We start from the raw sequence: 18,214 nt of genomic DNA on the forward strand, positions 1-18,214 counted from the left end.
GCGTAATATTTGTTATTTTACATAATTCAAAAGGAAGCTGTTAAGTTATACTTTGTTTAAATAGTTTTGTATGTTTATTTTATTTTCGATAAGTGCCTTGACATATCGGCCTAGCTTTACGACATATTTATAGTTGTTTACACTGGCAAACATGGCTTCCAATCCTTCACTGGTGATGCGGGTTCTGTCCGCCTCTGTGGCAGTTTCAAATCGCGCTAGCAACATTATTAGAAATGTTCTAACTAAAGGAGATCTGGGAATTGTTGAAAAGGTTAGTATTTGATATTTATTCGTCACAAGCAGTGTTTTGTGAAAGATATGTAAAGTGTGTGTTCAGACATGTTTTCGCAATATCTATTTATTGAGAAAATTGTAATTCATTAAAAAAAAATGATAAGGACATTCCCTGTATCTTAGTGTCATTTTACTGATTAAATAAAAACTACCACCGATATGCTACAATTAAAAGTAGGGTCTGTTGGTCAGGTGCTCCTGTGTCACATCGGATTTTCGGAAGAAAATTTAACAGTTTATAGTCAGTTTAAATGACTATATTTACATTTCCAATGTCTTTGTCCGAGATAAAATTACAAATTGTAAAAATCCTTTATTTCTACATAAATCTACTGGTTCATCGATAGGCGCTGTTAAAAAAAATCACGTGCAGGGCAGGACAAATAGAGACAGAAGCGGGACTATTAGCACGGGAATTTGCAGAATCAGGAGCATGTAAATATAAGGAATAACTGTCAGATTTTTTGGATTCATGACGATGATCAATCGATTGGCTTGCGTGATAATTTTATGCATAAATGCCTTCGGCATTTATGCAAGTTATCACGCAAGCCACTCGATTGATCACATCATGAATCCAAAAAATAAGACAGTTATTCCTTAAATATAGTGCTCATTATTGTATTTAGAGTTCAGCAAACTTTACATTACAGTTAAGTATGTTATTTACATTTTTTAAAGCAAATTATAACACAAGACATCTGTCACATGGTCAGGACACTCTGACAGTGTTCTATATTTATTCATGTTTACTCATTCAGCACACTCTAAATATATTAGTATGTGATTAAAATTAGTCACAACAACACTCAAAAATAAAATAACCTCCAAATAAAATTAACATTGTCATGAGAATCATATCTGAGTTTCTCTATCTGCTATTTATTTGGAAAAGATGACACATTACTTTTTACTTATCTCCAATGAATAATATGTATGGTAATTTCATTCATTTATTTCATTGATAACACTTCGAGAATATTTTTTAGTCTGACATACAAGATTAGAAATATTATTTGAATATAATGGATCTGTAAATTTTTACTCTATGTATGTCATCATTTAATTGATATAGAATGATTTACTTTTCTTGCATTGTGAATATCTTAATAACAAAGCGATGCTCAAAGTTTATGTTCGACATTTCACCAAGTTCAAAAAAGGGAATGAAGTATAATATTAAATTAGAACATTGAGTCAGACATATTTATGTTGGCAAGATTGTCTGCACATTTGATATCACTCATAAAGGTAAGAGTTAGATAATTATATCACCTGTTTTAAAAGGTGACAAAATAGAATGATGTCAACAAAAAATTAATGTTATTCCCATTCATGAAATGGAAAATTCCTCATGATCAGTGACAATATTAATTACCTTATTATAAGAGTGTAACAAGTAGACCATATATGATTTATAAATTCATTCCATATTTTGAACTTGATGTCACATTGTACAAAATAAGCAAACAATTTTTATCAGTTAATCAACACTTATAAACATTAGGTGAAGCTCTTTTAAGCAACTCTGTTTTTAAAACAAATGTTTAAATAGATTCAACTGGAGTCTGGAATACTGAATTATTCTTTTGAAATAATTGTTCACATATGGACACTTTTATTCATCTTTTTGAATGTAATTAATCAACATAAATATTTAGGCAATGATTTTTTGTGAAGTCTGAAGGTGTAAGTAAACAAGATTTTTTTTTTTTGGATTTTGATAAACAATTAAGAGTATAATTACACCATTACACATGATCTGCTGCAGGCAATAGAAAAAATAAAATGTACTGGAAATTTTGTTGCCGTTTTTTCATAATTACAGGTGTAAGTGTAGAAAATGGTGCGGCTTTAAAAATTGACGCCTCTTCCTGTTTTCTAAAATTGTGGAATAGGGAAAAATTACTTTAAAATATAGAGAGAAAAAACATGGATACTCTAGCATTTGTTTGCCCCCACACCTGTTAAACTATAGACTATTCATCACAAATGAAACAAGAAAATGGTGGAACACCTTTTCAAGACACAGGATGAAATAAGTTACTCCTGGAGGATGAAACCTATGGTCTGCAACAAAGCATGGAATTTTTTTTTTAAACACATGAACTTTTTAGAAAGAAAAACATATCTTTTTTATTTTGTTTTAAAAGTAAGCAATAGCATCCTCCTCCTCCTCTAAACATCAAAATCAGTCAATAAATCTATCAACTTATGTGATATATACCTAGTGAATATATTCTAGACTTCATGATACAGAGTATATGATATGAATACTCTTCTTGCTGTGTGATCAGGCTACATTCTGTATGGAAACAGATTTAGTATATAGATACATTTGCTTTAAATATATCTAACTTTTTTTTTTTTTTAGGGTAAAAATGACCTTCAGACAGAAGCTGACAGATCTGCTCAGAGATGTATTGTGGCCTCTCTGCACAAACAATTCCCAAATGTCGCCATTTTTGGTGAAGAGGTAAGTACATCATGGGCGTGCACCACCAGTTATATCAAAACAACAGGCTTTTAATTATTTGCACTTGATAAATAATAGTTTCATTCTAAAAGGAAGATTTTTTCTTAGAGATCAGTATCTCTGTAGAGTTTGCTCTGCACTAGAGAGAGATTAATTGTGGCATTTTGAACTTCAGGAAAGTGCTGGATTTCTGTAGACCTCATCTTAATTTGAAAAATATTATACAAGCCCTTTAAATGAAATAAGATAGCAATGTTGATAAAGACTTAAATGGATAGAAATGCTGATAGAGGACCTAATAAGAAATAAGACTCAGTTGCCACTATAATTCAAAGTTGATTATCATATAAAGTTAATTAGAATGTTTTTTTTTCAAAACCCTTAGAAGTTGGATTCAGTCAGTTTTATATTGTGTATATGTGTGTGTGTTTAATGAAATAGATTTTACATACAAAATTGATAATCAGTGTTTAGTTCAACTTAATCATTATCCTTGTATCTTTTCAATTGTTACTCAGTACTAATCAGTTGCTACTAGACGTGATAAGCAAAGAAGGAAAGGGAGTGGCCCTCCATTATGTGACATACTTCCTTTTGAAATGAACAAAAAAAACCTAACTTTTAATCATTTTTCTTTATCTATATTACAATCTTATGAAAATTTCTGAAAAACTGTTAAAAGTGTCTTAGATATGATCGTCTTTTTACCTACATATCAATATCTCTTAGTGTCCCATATATCCTTAAGTAATTTACTTTGTCATAGGAAGACATAACAAGAAGTGCAATAACCTATAAAAATAAACCACAGTATGGTGTTCTAACCTCTTGTGTTCCCCAATGGACTCCACCCAAGATTCTGGAAAGCTTGGATATTGCCCAGAATTTGGTATGTCTGCATATCATTTATGTGTGCATGCCATCTGCAAAGTTCAGAACCGATTCATCATTTAAATTTCCCTTGATACACTTCATTTAGCTAAGCTGAACAGATACTTTTGCCAATGGGGTAGATTATTTACTGATACATGTACTACTACCTCATTTTTTCTTTCAAAGTTATGAAGCAGATCATACTCCTTTAATGGTGTTGTTTTTTAAGAGTTAAGTCCCTTGATGCCATAAGTCCTCTAAGGTCTGTGTACCAAAGCAGCACTTAGCCCTACCCCTTTTCCTCACAATTTATATTATAATTGCTTTTTAAATGTACTATTAATTTAAACAATAAAAAGCTTTATTTGGTTGTTAGTATGGGGATTAATGTTGCAGCTGTTGCAGAAATTTTTTTTTCTGCAATAGCTGCAAAGTTAATTAATTCCCATACTAACAACCAAAGAAAGACATTTTCTTGTATATATTTATATCTGTATAAATAATCATACAAAGTAGGATTAAGTAGGTTAAATATCATATAATTGAAATTTACATCACTGCATGTTTCATTGATGGAACAGCCGCTGCTCAAGAAATCTGTACAGGTGGCTTGCTTAGCAGCGTTTACCAACTGATTAACAATCATGGTTTTCTTAAGAAATGAAGGTGATAATATTTAGTAGATGTAAATTTATCCTGAGTGAATTGCAATACCTGTCTACATCTTGATGAAATATGATGCATGATGGTCTCACCATCAGGTGGATCCTCCTTCATCATGTTCATTGGTTGTTTCAGTGCTGTCCACTACACAGGGTTGATCAGGTCCCAGCTGGGAACCACTCAGCTCTTCACCTTTGATCTTGAATGTCTATACACAAACACAAAGACTTTCTAGTGTTGCACTTTCCATTGTTCTTCATACCCACATGGATACCATTTCTGGTTTTCTACTTCAATACCCACATTGATACCATTTCTGGTTCTCTACTTAGACATCTGATGAGTTGCCGTCTCTCAGTGCCTGTTACTTTGATGACCCACAAGGCCCTCCACATAGACTGCCCCACAATTCAAAGCATCCAACTTTCACTGGAAGACACCATACTCCTCAGCATCACTGCTGACCATTTGCAATCAAATCTTGGTACTTCTGGTTGTGGGCTTCTTCCACTTTGTCCTCCCATGGCACTGTAAATTCTAGAAGAATATGCAGCCAAGACAAGGGAAATTAAATAACAATATCAGGTCTCTGATTGGTAGCTGCTATTTCTTGTCTATTCCTTCTGCCAATGATGCATTAAGAATGGTATGTACATCATTATTGAACTTCTCCCATTCTGCCTTGTTGCTACTAGCTGGCCAATTGATCTTTAAGTTAGCTTTGGTACTGCCTGCTGCACCCTGGCCTCACGTGTTTGCTGCTCTGCTGATGTTACTAATTCTCTTTGACTGCCCCCATTGTTGCCTTGCACATGGACACTTAAGTTAGAGTTCACCTCCTCCTCCTCCTTCTCACCAAGTTGCCCTGTGTGTTGTTTGTGTCACTTAATAGGTACACATTACTTCTTTCTCATGTGGATTAATTTTCAGCCCCTTGCTCCCTCTCTAAGGTCTTTCTACAACTACATGTGCTTATGATGTTCAAACTCCCAGTCCTTGGTCGTTCAGGTTTTGTTTCTATTAAATAATCTGAAACAGGTTGCTCATCCTCCCCTCGCTCTCATGCAATTCCAGGGGTATCTTTCTATGTATTAGTCTATGGTGGATTGTAAAGGTTCCTCCTCATGCCTGAGCTTGAGCCAGCTAAACTTCCACACCCTAGATTGCCTGTTTTCCAGACTGTCTTCTGACTATCCAGGTTGTCACAACCATATTCACAGTCGTCACCCAGACTTTCCTGGCAGTCACTGGTTCCCCAGAAAGGAAATAACTTTATACATCTTGATGAAATCAAGATGCATCATGGTCCTGTCATCAGGTGGAACAAAATTTGCTGTGTATGTATTTCGAAATGAATGGTTTTGAAATTTAGATATTTGTTTTTCTTTTAAAAGAAAATCAAATACTTACACTGTAAAAGTCACATATTTTCGAGGGGTCAAATTTTCGTGGTATGAGGAAAATATATTAGTTCATGGGGATTTGATTTCATGGATGAAGAATGGTTGAGTAGTAATATATGCGAAAAATTGCATTTTGTGGTAGACATAAATTTGTGGGTCTTTTCCTACATTGAAAACAACAAAAATCAACCCCCCACAAAAATTAGTGATTTCACAGTATATTGCATAAAATACATTTCTTATATTACCATCTATTTTTAGGGACTTTGGTTAAACTGTTCTGTTAATTACATAAAGTAAGATGAATACATCTAGATGGCAACCAGAGGTCATACCTCAGTAATTTTTTCTGTTCTGACATTCCTGGGTACATGTATAACTATATCATGTATATCCATCCTGATGTACGTCAACCATCAACCCCAAATCAACATGGAGAAAATCAGGAATTTCTTGCTTTGTTATCTCTAGGTCCTCTTTCTTCCTTGAAATAAGTTGATTCTCTTTTGCATACCCTTTCCTAGAATTTCTTCTTATAATATTGTAATATGATGTGTAAAAAGACAGTTGTCATATGTCAATGAAAATTTAAAAAAATTAAATTAGATCTGTGTTCATTCTTTTGAGATACAGTCAAACCTCACTATCTCATACTCATTTGGGCCACTTTGAGATAACTGAGAGCTCAAGATAATGAAGATGATTAACATACAAAAAGAATGGTTGTGACTTTCAAATCACTTTGACAAACAATGTATCTATGGTATTCAAGATGTTGATGTTTGAGGTACTGAAGATTGGATGTATTTTAATTTCAAACAGACAGGAAGAACATGTTTGATATCTTATCCTCTGTAAAATATTGATTGGAGATGTCAACCTGTACTGTACCTAGCTGCATACAATATATTACTTTTGATTTGGTATTTTTAGCAACTTGATCCACAAGAGAAGATTCCAAAAGATTTCATAGAGCAAGGATTTGATGCAGAAGTGTTGAAACACACATGCCCAGAATACCTCAAAGAAACCAAAGATGAAGATGTAAGATATCTTAGATATGAATTTATAATGATTCTCGGAGTATTATTACAGTGGACTCAAAAGATGTCAAACCTATTAACTCTGTTGAATATTTACTTATTTATAATTTAGGTATTATATTCTTAATGGATATATCAACTGTGTTCTGTGATTTACATAGTTACATAGTTTCATAGCCTAAATAAAAAATCTGTTTCAGAAAAAATTACATTGACAAAAAATCTTCAAAATATTAAAATGTATAAAATATATACAGTAAAGTTGATTATAGCAAAGCTCTAGGGACCCGTGAATTTACTCCTTTTATCTGTAAATCATTATATCCATATCCTTTTAAGTATACATAGTGAATTCACAATATAGATGTTTTTCCTTCAAGTATGACTACCAAATGTTACATATTTAGGGAAGTATATATAATACAAAATTTACCTTGGAGTTCGAAAGTTTTTGGATGCATTGAGTCTCAAATATAAATACTTTATACAAAATAATTATCAGTTCAAGATTTTAAAAATTGAGATCTTTGAAAATTTGCTCTAAAAGATGTAAACTTCATCATTTTTAACTTCTAGGAGACACAAAATCAGTTCACAATAACCATCAATGAGCTATTTCCGAGTTCATTATGTTTGTGAATTTTTACAAGGAATTGTTAAAAATTTTGCTGGAGATTGCAAAAAACTTTGCTATATCTGTAAATTCGCTATATCTGTGTTCATACTAATCAAGTTTTACTGTACAGTGATTTCATTTAATTTTGCAAGGACCAGAGTTCTTGGCTTTGGCAAAAAATTTAATTCTATTGATATATAAATTTATGGACAGCTATTGTCCTGTCATTAGTAAAATTTGTAGTTTTTAAAGTTGGTGTTCAACAAAAAAAAAAGATGAAACCACAGTATTTAATCATATACTTTTTTTTTTCCAATGTAAGGTCTCATACTATGTAAGAAAAAAATTGCACTTTTAAGTTTCTTTTTGTAAGCAGTTCTGAGATATATTTCATTTCTAGATATATATATATATATATATTTTTAAAAAGAAATGCTGTAAAGTGAATTTTTTATTACAGGTTGTAATATGGGTGGACCCACTGGATGGAACAGCTGAATTCACTCAAGGTAGGGTAGTGATTAAATGGTGTAACAGCAGCTTATCTACTTGTCTATCATCTGATGCCCAATGAATATGGCTGGGGCATATAGTGTTCGCCATGTCTGTCTTTCCGTCCTTCCCTACATTCACACTTACAGTTAAGTTCAGTTTCAAAGAAACTTTTCAATTTTTTTATCAAACATATGCCGATACATATTGATGAGTAAAATTCAACTGCATCAACAATTTTTTACCTTGACCTTTCCTTTGACCTTGACCTCACTTTCCTTAAATTTGTGTTTAGCTCAGTTTCAAAGAAATTATTTAAGATACGTTTATCAAACTTTCAACTGCATCAACATTTTTTGATTTTGACCTTTCCTTTGACATTGACCTCACTCTCAAATTTGCATTTAGATCATTTCAAAAAAACTGTTCTAGATATTTTTAAGTAAGCTTATGCACTGATACATAATTTGGTTAGAATTTATCAAGTGTGTCTGATTTTTTTTACCTTGACCTTTCCAATGATCTTTGACTTTTCTATTTATTGTGTATAAAACTCAATTTTAAAGAAACCAAGATATTTTCATCAATACAACTGATTTTATTATATGATTGAATAATTCCCATCTCTCTGATTGGCTGAGGTCCAACAATGTTAGAAAAATACTACGTTATATTGACCTGCACGTGACCTTCCAGGTCAATATAAGGAATTGTTTATTCTACATTGGGCAAAAATAGATAGGGAAATTCCAAATTGATGCAAATAGTTTTGTAAAGTTATTTCACTTGCACCTGACTTCCACTCATATGAACATAACATTAAGGCACATAGATTCTTGGGTTAGGGGGTGGGAGGGTTGCAGGAGGCCTGCCACTCTCCCCATCTTTTGAGAATGTAAAGTTTTAATTGAAATTTTAAGGATAAAAAATTTCAATGAAAGCCCCCCTCCCCTCGTTTTTGGACCTTTACATCCCATTTAATAAAATTTTGAGTTGGGAGAATTCTTTTCCTTTGGGGTTGGTCAAGTTTATATTTTGTTTTTCTTCTAATGCCCCCTTTTTCAAAATCAATCCTATATATGTGCCTGACATTTATTTCTTCCACATTGAACCTAAACTAGAATTAAAAATTCCCAAATAATACAACTGGTTGTTTTTTAACCCTGTTTCTCTCATTATGTTCGGCTAGTACTTCAGTAGATGTGAACAAGTAAGATGGCATGGATTGCTTAATGAGTGTGTGTCATTTAATCATTGAATCATATAATAAAACAATTATTGCTGTTTTTGACGTCAATATGATGATTAAGCCTCCCTCGAAGTACAATATTCTTCGAGCCCTTTGGGTGAATATTGTACCCCTCGGGAGACTAAATCATCGTATTGACCTCAAAAATGGCAATAATTGTCTAGTATTTAACCTTCCCCATGTACTGATGTTGAGAAAAAAGGTTGCCAAATAAAGTACAAGTATGGTAATCTGATTTTAATTCACTTTGAAGGCTATCTAGACCATGTGACGGTGTTGATTGGTATAAGTGTCAAAGGTAATGCAGTGGCAGGAGTCATACATCAGCCATGGTTTAACTTTGACAAGCCTGGACTTCCATTAGGCAGATGTATCTGGGGAGTAATTGGATTAGGTAGGTGTTTGAACATTCATTTTTGTACTTAACTAAATGATTTTTTGAGACAGGGAATACTGCATACCATGAAATTTTCAACCCCATTTAATTTTTGCCCTTTTTGCCCTTTCACCTTCGTTGCAAGTGAACGAATTGAAAAATTGAGCAAATTCAAAGAACACAGAAGTACTGTGTCCGTGTGAATTTAAAATTGGGCAGTTTGAAAGGGCAGAAATATTGTGAACAAATTTTTTTCTGCATGGGATTAATTTATGTACATGTTCACATTTTTTCTGAGGAAATTTGTCACAGTGTACTTAAAATGCATTAAGGGCATATCATGATAATCCAAGAAATCATAATTTTCTACTCCCGGATTGAACAGAAATTGTGGTGCCGTGGAATTATGACCCTATGGAGTACATTATTTTACAGTAACAACAGGCATTCCAAAAGAAATACATGTACATGCATAAAGCCTACTTGGACCAAATTAGCATGTATAATGCATCTTAGAGATACACACTATCAGACCTGCTCTGGATAGTACATTTTAAAGTTACTGAAAAATTAAAGCTTCTTTTCAAAACTATTCCAAAGTATCTATAAATCCTACCAAAACCAAACAAATGTTTCTTCTAGAGATGCACCCTACCAGAAAATTCAGTTGTTGTGAGACCTTGCCTTACTGTAATATGTATCAGTGTGAGCTTTGTAATCTTTGATTACCTATGTTTTTAACATGCTAACAGGTTCATTTGGCTTTGAGAGAGAGACACCCCCAGCAAATAAGATCATTATAACAACCAGCAGATCTCACTCAGACAGAATGGTGACAGAAGCTGTAGAGGCCTGTAATCCTGACGAGATAGTTAGGGTAGGAGGGGCAGGTCATAAGGTTAGTATCTATTTACTGGTAAGTTCAGATAATGATTAAGTATTAATACATTAACATTCATTGTGATGCTTGGGGATTTTTTTTACAATACATGGTATAAAATGGGTCAAGTAGAGAAATCTTTTTGTTCTTCTTTCCTCTTCTAATCTAATGGTTTCTTGAGCTGCATTTTTATTACCAACTTTATTATTACAAAAAAGTTTTTTCTAATGTGCAGTTAAAATATTTTACCTAGAAATTTTAAAGAAATAAAGGAAACATTCCTGTGTGTTTTTCCAGGTTCTTTTACTGATTGAAGGAAAAGTACATGCTTATGTATTTGCCAGCAAGGGATGTAAGAAGTGGGACACTTGTGCCCCAGAGGCCATTTTACATGCTGTTGGAGGCACCCTTACAGATTTTCATGGCATCAGAATGAACTACAGTGCAGATGTCCAAAGAAAAAATACAGGAGGAGTCCTTGCCACAGTTGCCAATCATGAAAAGTTTTTGAGCTGCATTCCAGAGCACATTCGAGATTGCATGGATAAGAGTAGTGAGGCCCCTCCTCTAGATTTTAAGGGGGTAGTCGTCTGTGGAGGTGCAGACTTGAAAGAGGCTAAAAAAGATAGTGCTACAGTTCCTGATAAAAATCCTACCATTGATAATGCTACAGGGTCTACTTCCTCCAATGCTGAAACAAATCACAAAGAACCCAGTGACTCTGTGCCAAATGAATATGGGAATACCAAACTGTAGTCTATTATAATGTTTAGTATTTCTTATTTTTATATATATTTGTATATGCAATCTCAGCAAATAAAACTAGTTACTCTAAGAGCTTTTAATGCTAATCAAATTTAATTGATTGAGTGATGGAGTGCAATGTATTATTTGGGACAATGTTCATTCTATGTCTGCATTGAATCAGTTTGTAAATATATAATAATTATAACGGCAGTGGTTTGGAGCAATATTTGTTAGTAATTTGCTGATTTGGTATTTTAGAGGAGTAAATGTTTGTTATGTTTAATCAGAGTCTATTAGGTCTGTCTTCCTGTAAGTATGTGTATGTGTAATTGTCTGCTTCATGCATTATGTTTCCTTCATATTCACCATGCATTCTGTATAGTTAACGAAAATAATTTGTGGAGTGAAATTTCACTATACTCATCCTCTCAGTAAATTAACAAATTCAAAAAGCAGTGCATAATTTGTTAAAAAATCATTGTATTGAAATCGAACTTATGATTGATTTTTGTACAAGTTTAGATGACAATGAAGTCTTGAAAGTAAAATATGTGAAATTATACCCCCACAAAATGTAACCATTATACACCAGTTGCATTAATATTAGTTTAAATTTCTAAAATACACATACTTTTTCTTAAAGTACCTTTTCTTCTAATATTTCCATGAATCGTAAATGAAATAAAAGTTCCTGTTCAGTTTGGTGCATGAATTATTAAATATTAGGTGAATCTAGATGTTTCTTTTTTTCATGTAAGGAAAAATAAAAAAAAATCTGAACCAAATTCACAAATTCAGATTTTGTTGGCTCAGGCAGCATGCATCATTTTGATAATTTTAGGTGTGTCTGTTTAGATGTCACATGTACATGTTCACTTGATATTATTTCTTAGAATATGGATCTTCCATTATTCTAAAGCACCTGCCAGATAGTTTTTATCTTTTTACTGATGTGTTTGTGTTGTTTGAGGTAATTAAGGTCCTTGTTGTAGTGCCATTAGATATGTAATGTATAGACTCTAGTTTAATTATTGATGTGATTCTGTATCATTTTTAATGTAACAAATTTCCACTTTGTTTCAATATATCAGATGAATTACTTAGAAAATGTATCATTTTTAACATTTGTAACATAGAGATAAAACATTTATGTACTTGCTGTCCTTTTTTTTTCCATTTTGTGATGTTAAAATATTGCTTTTTCTTCTTATGATTAAGTGTTGTTCATGGAGCAAGGCATGTTTAACAAACATTTCTTTTGAGCACCCTTCAACTAATGACATTGAGCTAAACTTAAGTTATTTACTGGTAGAGTATTAGATAAAGTTGTAATCACATTGTTTGCACTTATTTATTTTACTAGGAAGTTAGTTCATCCAGAATAACAATATAATGAAGGGACTTTTTATCTGTAGATTGAAAGACTGAAACATCTACATGTAAATCATCTAATAGACAGTTATGTAGTCCTGTAGTCTCTTTTTTCATACATCATACAAAATAAACAAAATTAAAAGTATTTCTAGTCATGCAAATATGAACAGCTCTTTCCATCTCAGCTAGGCGCATGGTAATCACCTAAATCTGATGTTACAGTCATTTTATTGTTTCCCTTTAGCAGAGAAATGCATGGTGTATTAAACTTTATCATCTGTAATGGGTAATAAAAAACTTTCTTAACTTGCTTACCTGTGAATGCAACTTTGGGTGGGTGGGGGTGGGGGATGATTCAATCTTGATAGAGTATTGAAGTATTTGGTATTAAAAATTTTGGAATATGTCTGTATATTTTGTATGAATTTGTATTTATATGTATTTGTTCTGTTACTGTTCGAAAAATAATTATTAGGAGTTACTAATTCCAGATTTTTAAACTCAAACATTTTTTGAGAAATACATAGTAATGAAACTTGTCAAAAATTACATTTTTACTTTAGATTAATTAAATTATATAACAGAAAATTTTGATGTTGTCTCTTTTGTAAGCTGTGGAATATATCATTTGAAAGAGTCCATTTCAATTATAATCTAAAAAACAGACAACATACTGGAAATCACTTTTTATTGCGAGAACTTTATTTTCGCATAATTATGCGAGGTGGTCTGCTCACGAAAATTTCATTCTCGCATATTAGTATAGATTATTATACAACAATACCCAGAATTTATGAGTATTTTGTCTCTCTTATACATACATGTACCAAATACCTATCTCAAAAAGATACTATATCGCAAAAAATTTGGTGATTTACAGTATATAGTAAAGTAATTAACATAGAGGATTTTTTTGGCAGAACTTGAGATATCTGAGTGTTCCAGATATTGAAATAACACCTTTTGAAACTTTGATTCTATGCTACATGAGAATTACATTTCAGTTTGACCAATAGTGGTTCAGTATATCAGTATATCCCCCCCTCTCCCTTCCCAGCTCTGTTACCAGATCCCTTGAATTATATTCATATGTGAAATAGCATACACACACTTAAGAAGGCAAAAACAATCATTTCTTAATACTATTATATAACAATTTTTCTATATAAATGGGTCTTTACAAATGACTCTATCCTCAAAATAGGAGTAAAAATATACATTTTTTGAAAATGAAAATAGAGCAAAGACCCACTATACTTTAAAAAATTTTATTTTTATGATACAACATTCATCTCTTTCCGAGAAATAATTGTAGTCCATTTAGTCAAGGGTCATATCACAAACTTGTTTTAATTCCACTGTTTGTTAATAGATTTATGGAATAGTGGTTAGCGTGTTAGTCTGAACGAAAGAATGACATTCAGGGTTTTTATTACTTGCAAGGGTTTGAATACCAGATGGAATAATTTTTGCTGAGAGAATTTTTCACAGAGAAGCTTTGTTTGTAATAATTTCAACCTTTCAATGATAAGAACTTTATTCTAAATACTACATGTAGTACTAAATTCAGAAATTAAATATGATTTTTTATATACTTTTGAAGCTATAGACATTTTGCATGCCTTCTTCTCCCCTTTCCTTTTTACTGCATAATCGAAGCTTTTAGACATGCTATAACCAGTAAGACCTTTTTTTTTATTAGTTGTTCTTCAAGATTTTTTTCCTAAAAATTAGGTTGGTAAATAAAAAAGAAGACTCACATTTATGTCAGAATTTATAATTACCCCCCCCCCCCCAATAAAAGAAAGAACTATATGCAGTATATGCCTATTTTTGCCCGCACAAATGTCATATTTGGAAAATTTCTTGAAATATGCTAAATTGTGAATATTATCTGAAAAATCTGAATTAACCAAAAAAAAAAAAATTTTAGTAGGATATTGGCAATTTTTATTTCTATGATGCCACAAACTATTTGGATTTTGTGTTATTTTTCAGAAAGAAGACAAAATAGACAAAATTTGTTCAATTTGTACTATATAATTTACAGAGTGCAGACCTGCTCCATAACAATATTCACAAAATTTCATTGATATTATCATTCTACACATTATTTCAAATCATTGAGTTGGAGCAGACCTGCGCTCGGTGACGTTTACTCAAAATATTACTTAATATAACGTTACACCTTTTTCTCTATAAATCATGGAAAATTCGAATTTACGTCATTTTCCTGACGTCATATCTAACATATATGATGTCATGGCTGAGTAAAATATTTAATGCTTTGAGGTCTGCAATTATCCCCCCTGTTTTATAATATAATTATATATTTCTCCATCAAGGTTCGATTTTGGGGGCAAATTGGTCATTACCGAATATAGTCATTTGAAAACACCCTTTAATAAAATCCCTTTTTTTTAACAATGTTCAAATCTTATTAATTTTATATTTATCCTGATTTTCCCAACAAATATGGGTTGGATAGATTCATTGACTTAAGGTAGGTCGCGGGTTTGCTTTTGTCATCAATATTGGTACACAATTTCGACGATTCGAGTGGTTGTTTTATGCACATTTGATTATGACGTCAGTTACGTCACAAAGGCGACGTTGCGTTGTTTCCCATATAATTCTCTGAAAATAACTTCATAAATTATCGTAAATTTCTTAGCCAAAAAACTTGAAGGGTTAAATGTGCGCACGTAATTTGCACCTCAAAGGGAAGTGCGTATTACACCATGTTTGCCGGGGCGAAACTTTTTTAGGATGGAATCAATCATCAACACTAAAAACGGATGAAATTTAATTACAATACATGTATTTTCCTGTTATTATTATTTCAATCATCATAATTATTATTTGTTTATTTTGTATTTGAATCTCCTGTAATCGATATGTACATGCAGGCTAACGAATTGTGAAATGCATTTAAAAAATAAATTTAAACAAACACCCGGACTATCAGACCTATATATGAGACTGTAAACAATTTACAAGTATCAAGTACATTTCTTTCTATAAAAGATTAAAGCTCTCTGGGTATAAGCTAAATGCAAGTGTATTACAATTTGATTGAGAGAATCCGAAATTAAGAAATGTTTGAGAGTTAGGACTATATACTAGCTTGCGACTAATGTAGAAAGAACATTGCCGGTAACCCCCCCCCCCCCCATTTTTCTCAATATTGGTATGTTTTTTCTTCACCGTTTTCGAATGAAGTGATTTGCCTGAAATCTGTCTGAACATGAACATCCTAAAAATACATGAATTAATATTTTATCACTTGCCGTGTTGTCGCTGCATGTTAATTCTAATACACGAGAAATGTTTAATATACTGTTCATTCTGACTTTGTGGGCAGAATACTAGTGTAAATAAGTTGCTGGTCATCCTGATGTTTAAATACTCGTATGTAAACGTGATTACGTTCAACACATGACGTAGTAGTCATAAATAACGCCATAAACGCAACATTTTGGCAATATAAAAGCAAACTTTGAAATTATTTAGCAAAAAAACTAGCGAGAAGACATATTGATTTTTTTTTATCTCAATAGTTTTAATTTTACCTCATCTGGATATTTTGAAATTCCTGACTAATTCGTCTACGTCTTTAAAAAGTTATCCAACCTTTTTTAAAGAAAATCTTTCCGCAAAATTGGCTTAAAAACGTCATTTTTCTATATATTTCAACAGTAAAGCGTAAAAATAGTACTAAAACTTATACTGCGTTTACAGTTATACAGCATTTAAACTACGTAGACAAATTTAATAAAAATTACAGATAAAATGCTATAAATTCTTAGGAACATTATATCAAATTTTTAGGATATGTTTTCTCGTAAGAATTTTTAAGCAGTAAACCCGCGACCTACCTTAACTGACCCCACGGCCCTAATTATGTCAGTGAAGGAAGTAGAAGCAAATTACAAATGAAGCATATTACAAAATTTGATATCAACTTCACTGGAGTCATGAGAAATCAAACCATAGATAGATAGGATATATCAAAAGCTGATAATCCTAAAATTATACAATTCAACTTTTTAAAAACTACAAATATGTCCTTAGGACACGAATGCCCAGCCCAGGGTTCATTAGTAATACAACATGAAAATCTGTATAAGTGTATGAAGTTTAATGAAAATATCTTGAATAGTTTCTTTAAAACTGAGTTTTATACACAATAAATAGTAAAGTCAAAGGTCATTGGGAAGGTCAAGGTAAAAAATAAAAATGGATACTGTTGGTAAATTCTCACCAAATAATGTGTCAGTGCATAAGCTTACATGAAAAATATCTTGAATAGTTTCTTTGAAACTGAGCTAAACACAAATCTGAGAAAGGTCAGATCAAGCTCAAAGGAAAGGTCAAGGTCAAAAGTGTTGATGTCATTGAAAAGCTCTCATCAATATGTATAAGCATTTAAAAATTGTTAAAAGTATCTTGAATAACAAAGTCAAAGGAAAGGTCATCGTCGCAAGCCACGGGTTTTGTGTCCATTTTATTTCCACACAAAACCTGTGGCTTGCGACGATGAGGAAAGGTAAAAAATGTTGATGCAGTTGAGTAGCTCTTTCCAACATGTATCAGCATATTAGATTTGATTAAAATATTTAGAACAGTTTCTTTGAAACTGAGCTGACACTTTTTTTAAAGAAAAATGAGGTCAAGGTCACAGGAAAGGTTAATACAAGTTGGACAGCTCTAATCAATATATATAAGCATATAAGTTTGAAATTGAGATAATCACAAATTTAAGAAAGTAAGGTCAAGGTCATGGGAAAAGTCAAGGTCAAAAAATGTTGATGCATTTGAATAGCTCTCATCAATATATATCAGCATGTAAAGTATGATAAAAATACCATGATCTAAACACAGTGTGACTGAAGGATGGAAAAACACATGACGAATACTATATGCCCTGGCCATATTCACGGTGGGGCATAAAAATGAGAAAAGTCTTTTCATGGTAAAGAATTAAAGAAAATTCCAAAATTTTAGAATTTTTTCAAATTCTTAAAAATTTCAGTCAGTCGGTCTTGTGAAACAACTATAAAGAAAGGGGGTAAGCAAGATTATGAGATCATACATGTATGCATGAGTGTAGGATTGATAAATTCATGAAAGAATAACTTAAGGTCACAAGTCATGAGTCACTCGGGTGACATACTGCTATCTATTTTCACCCGTCGTGGTCCATTGATTAATTTCATTTATACTTTTTCAGTTTCTTCCCTGGAATGGCGAAACTGGTATAAATTAGTAACTATGGGCAATAGGAAACAAAAATTGAAAATTTAATGGTCTCTGACTCCCTTTGGCCTGATGGATGTGGCCAAAAACCAATGTGATCCTCAGAAATCCGATGGACATCAAGCAGTCAAACTGTTTGCATGATAATGATAATTAAGCAATGAACACGCTACCAAAATTGTTAAATTAAGGGCCCCTGGGCCCATGTTTCAGTCACCAGGGTGGGGCTAAGCTGGTAATACATTGGAAATAAATTAGTTATTAAACCTATGAAAATTTTCTCTACACATGAACATCCTGCTGACAAACTGTTTGCATGATAATAATTAATACCTAGCCCTCTACCAAAATTAGTCTTCTGGCTCATTTCCCCATGGGGCTAAGTTTATCATATTATTGAAAGTAAATCACATCTTTGAAAGTCTTCATTTACTCATCAACAACCAGCAGGCAAATTGTATACTAAAGA

The 18,214-nt window shown here is 32.3% G+C and overlaps 1 protein-coding gene across 1 annotated transcript; it reads left to right on the forward strand.

Moving 5' to 3' along the window:
- The first annotated feature begins 121 nt into the window (after positions 1 to 121).
- Positions 122 to 12,821, forward strand: LOC133181929 (3'(2'),5'-bisphosphate nucleotidase 1-like). The gene is made up of 7 exons (XM_061316579.1): positions 122 to 271; positions 2,669 to 2,770; positions 6,643 to 6,753; positions 7,829 to 7,877; positions 9,363 to 9,503; positions 10,238 to 10,383; positions 10,663 to 12,821. The coding sequence occupies exons 1-7, from the start codon at positions 152 to 154 to the stop codon at positions 11,119 to 11,121; spliced, it is 1,128 nt and encodes a 375-aa protein (XP_061172563.1). The 5' UTR covers positions 122 to 151; the 3' UTR covers positions 11,122 to 12,821.
- Positions 12,822 to 18,214: the final 5,393 nt, after the last annotated feature.

Source organism: Saccostrea echinata, unplaced genomic scaffold (genome assembly GCF_033153115.1).
Source record: "Saccostrea echinata isolate AGI-Se365-2 ecotype Australia unplaced genomic scaffold, CSIRO_AGI_Sech_v1 ptg000009l, whole genome shotgun sequence".
Lineage (NCBI taxonomy): Eukaryota > Metazoa > Mollusca > Bivalvia > Ostreida > Ostreidae > Saccostrea > Saccostrea echinata.

What these genes read in the sequence shown, in the direction of transcription:
- LOC133181929 (XM_061316579.1), top strand. Translation starts at nt 152, where the DNA reads ATGGCTTCCAATCCTTCACTGGTGATGCGGGTTCTGTCCGCCTCTGTG. An exon ending in TCGCCATTTTTGGTGAAGAG is followed by an intron (nt 2,771 to 6,642) that starts GTAAGTACATCA and finishes TGGTATTTTTAG; the next exon opens with CAACTTGATCCACAAGAGAA. An exon ending in AAGAAACCAAAGATGAAGAT is followed by an intron (nt 6,754 to 7,828) that starts GTAAGATATCTT and finishes TTTTTATTACAG; the next exon opens with GTTGTAATATGGGTGGACCC.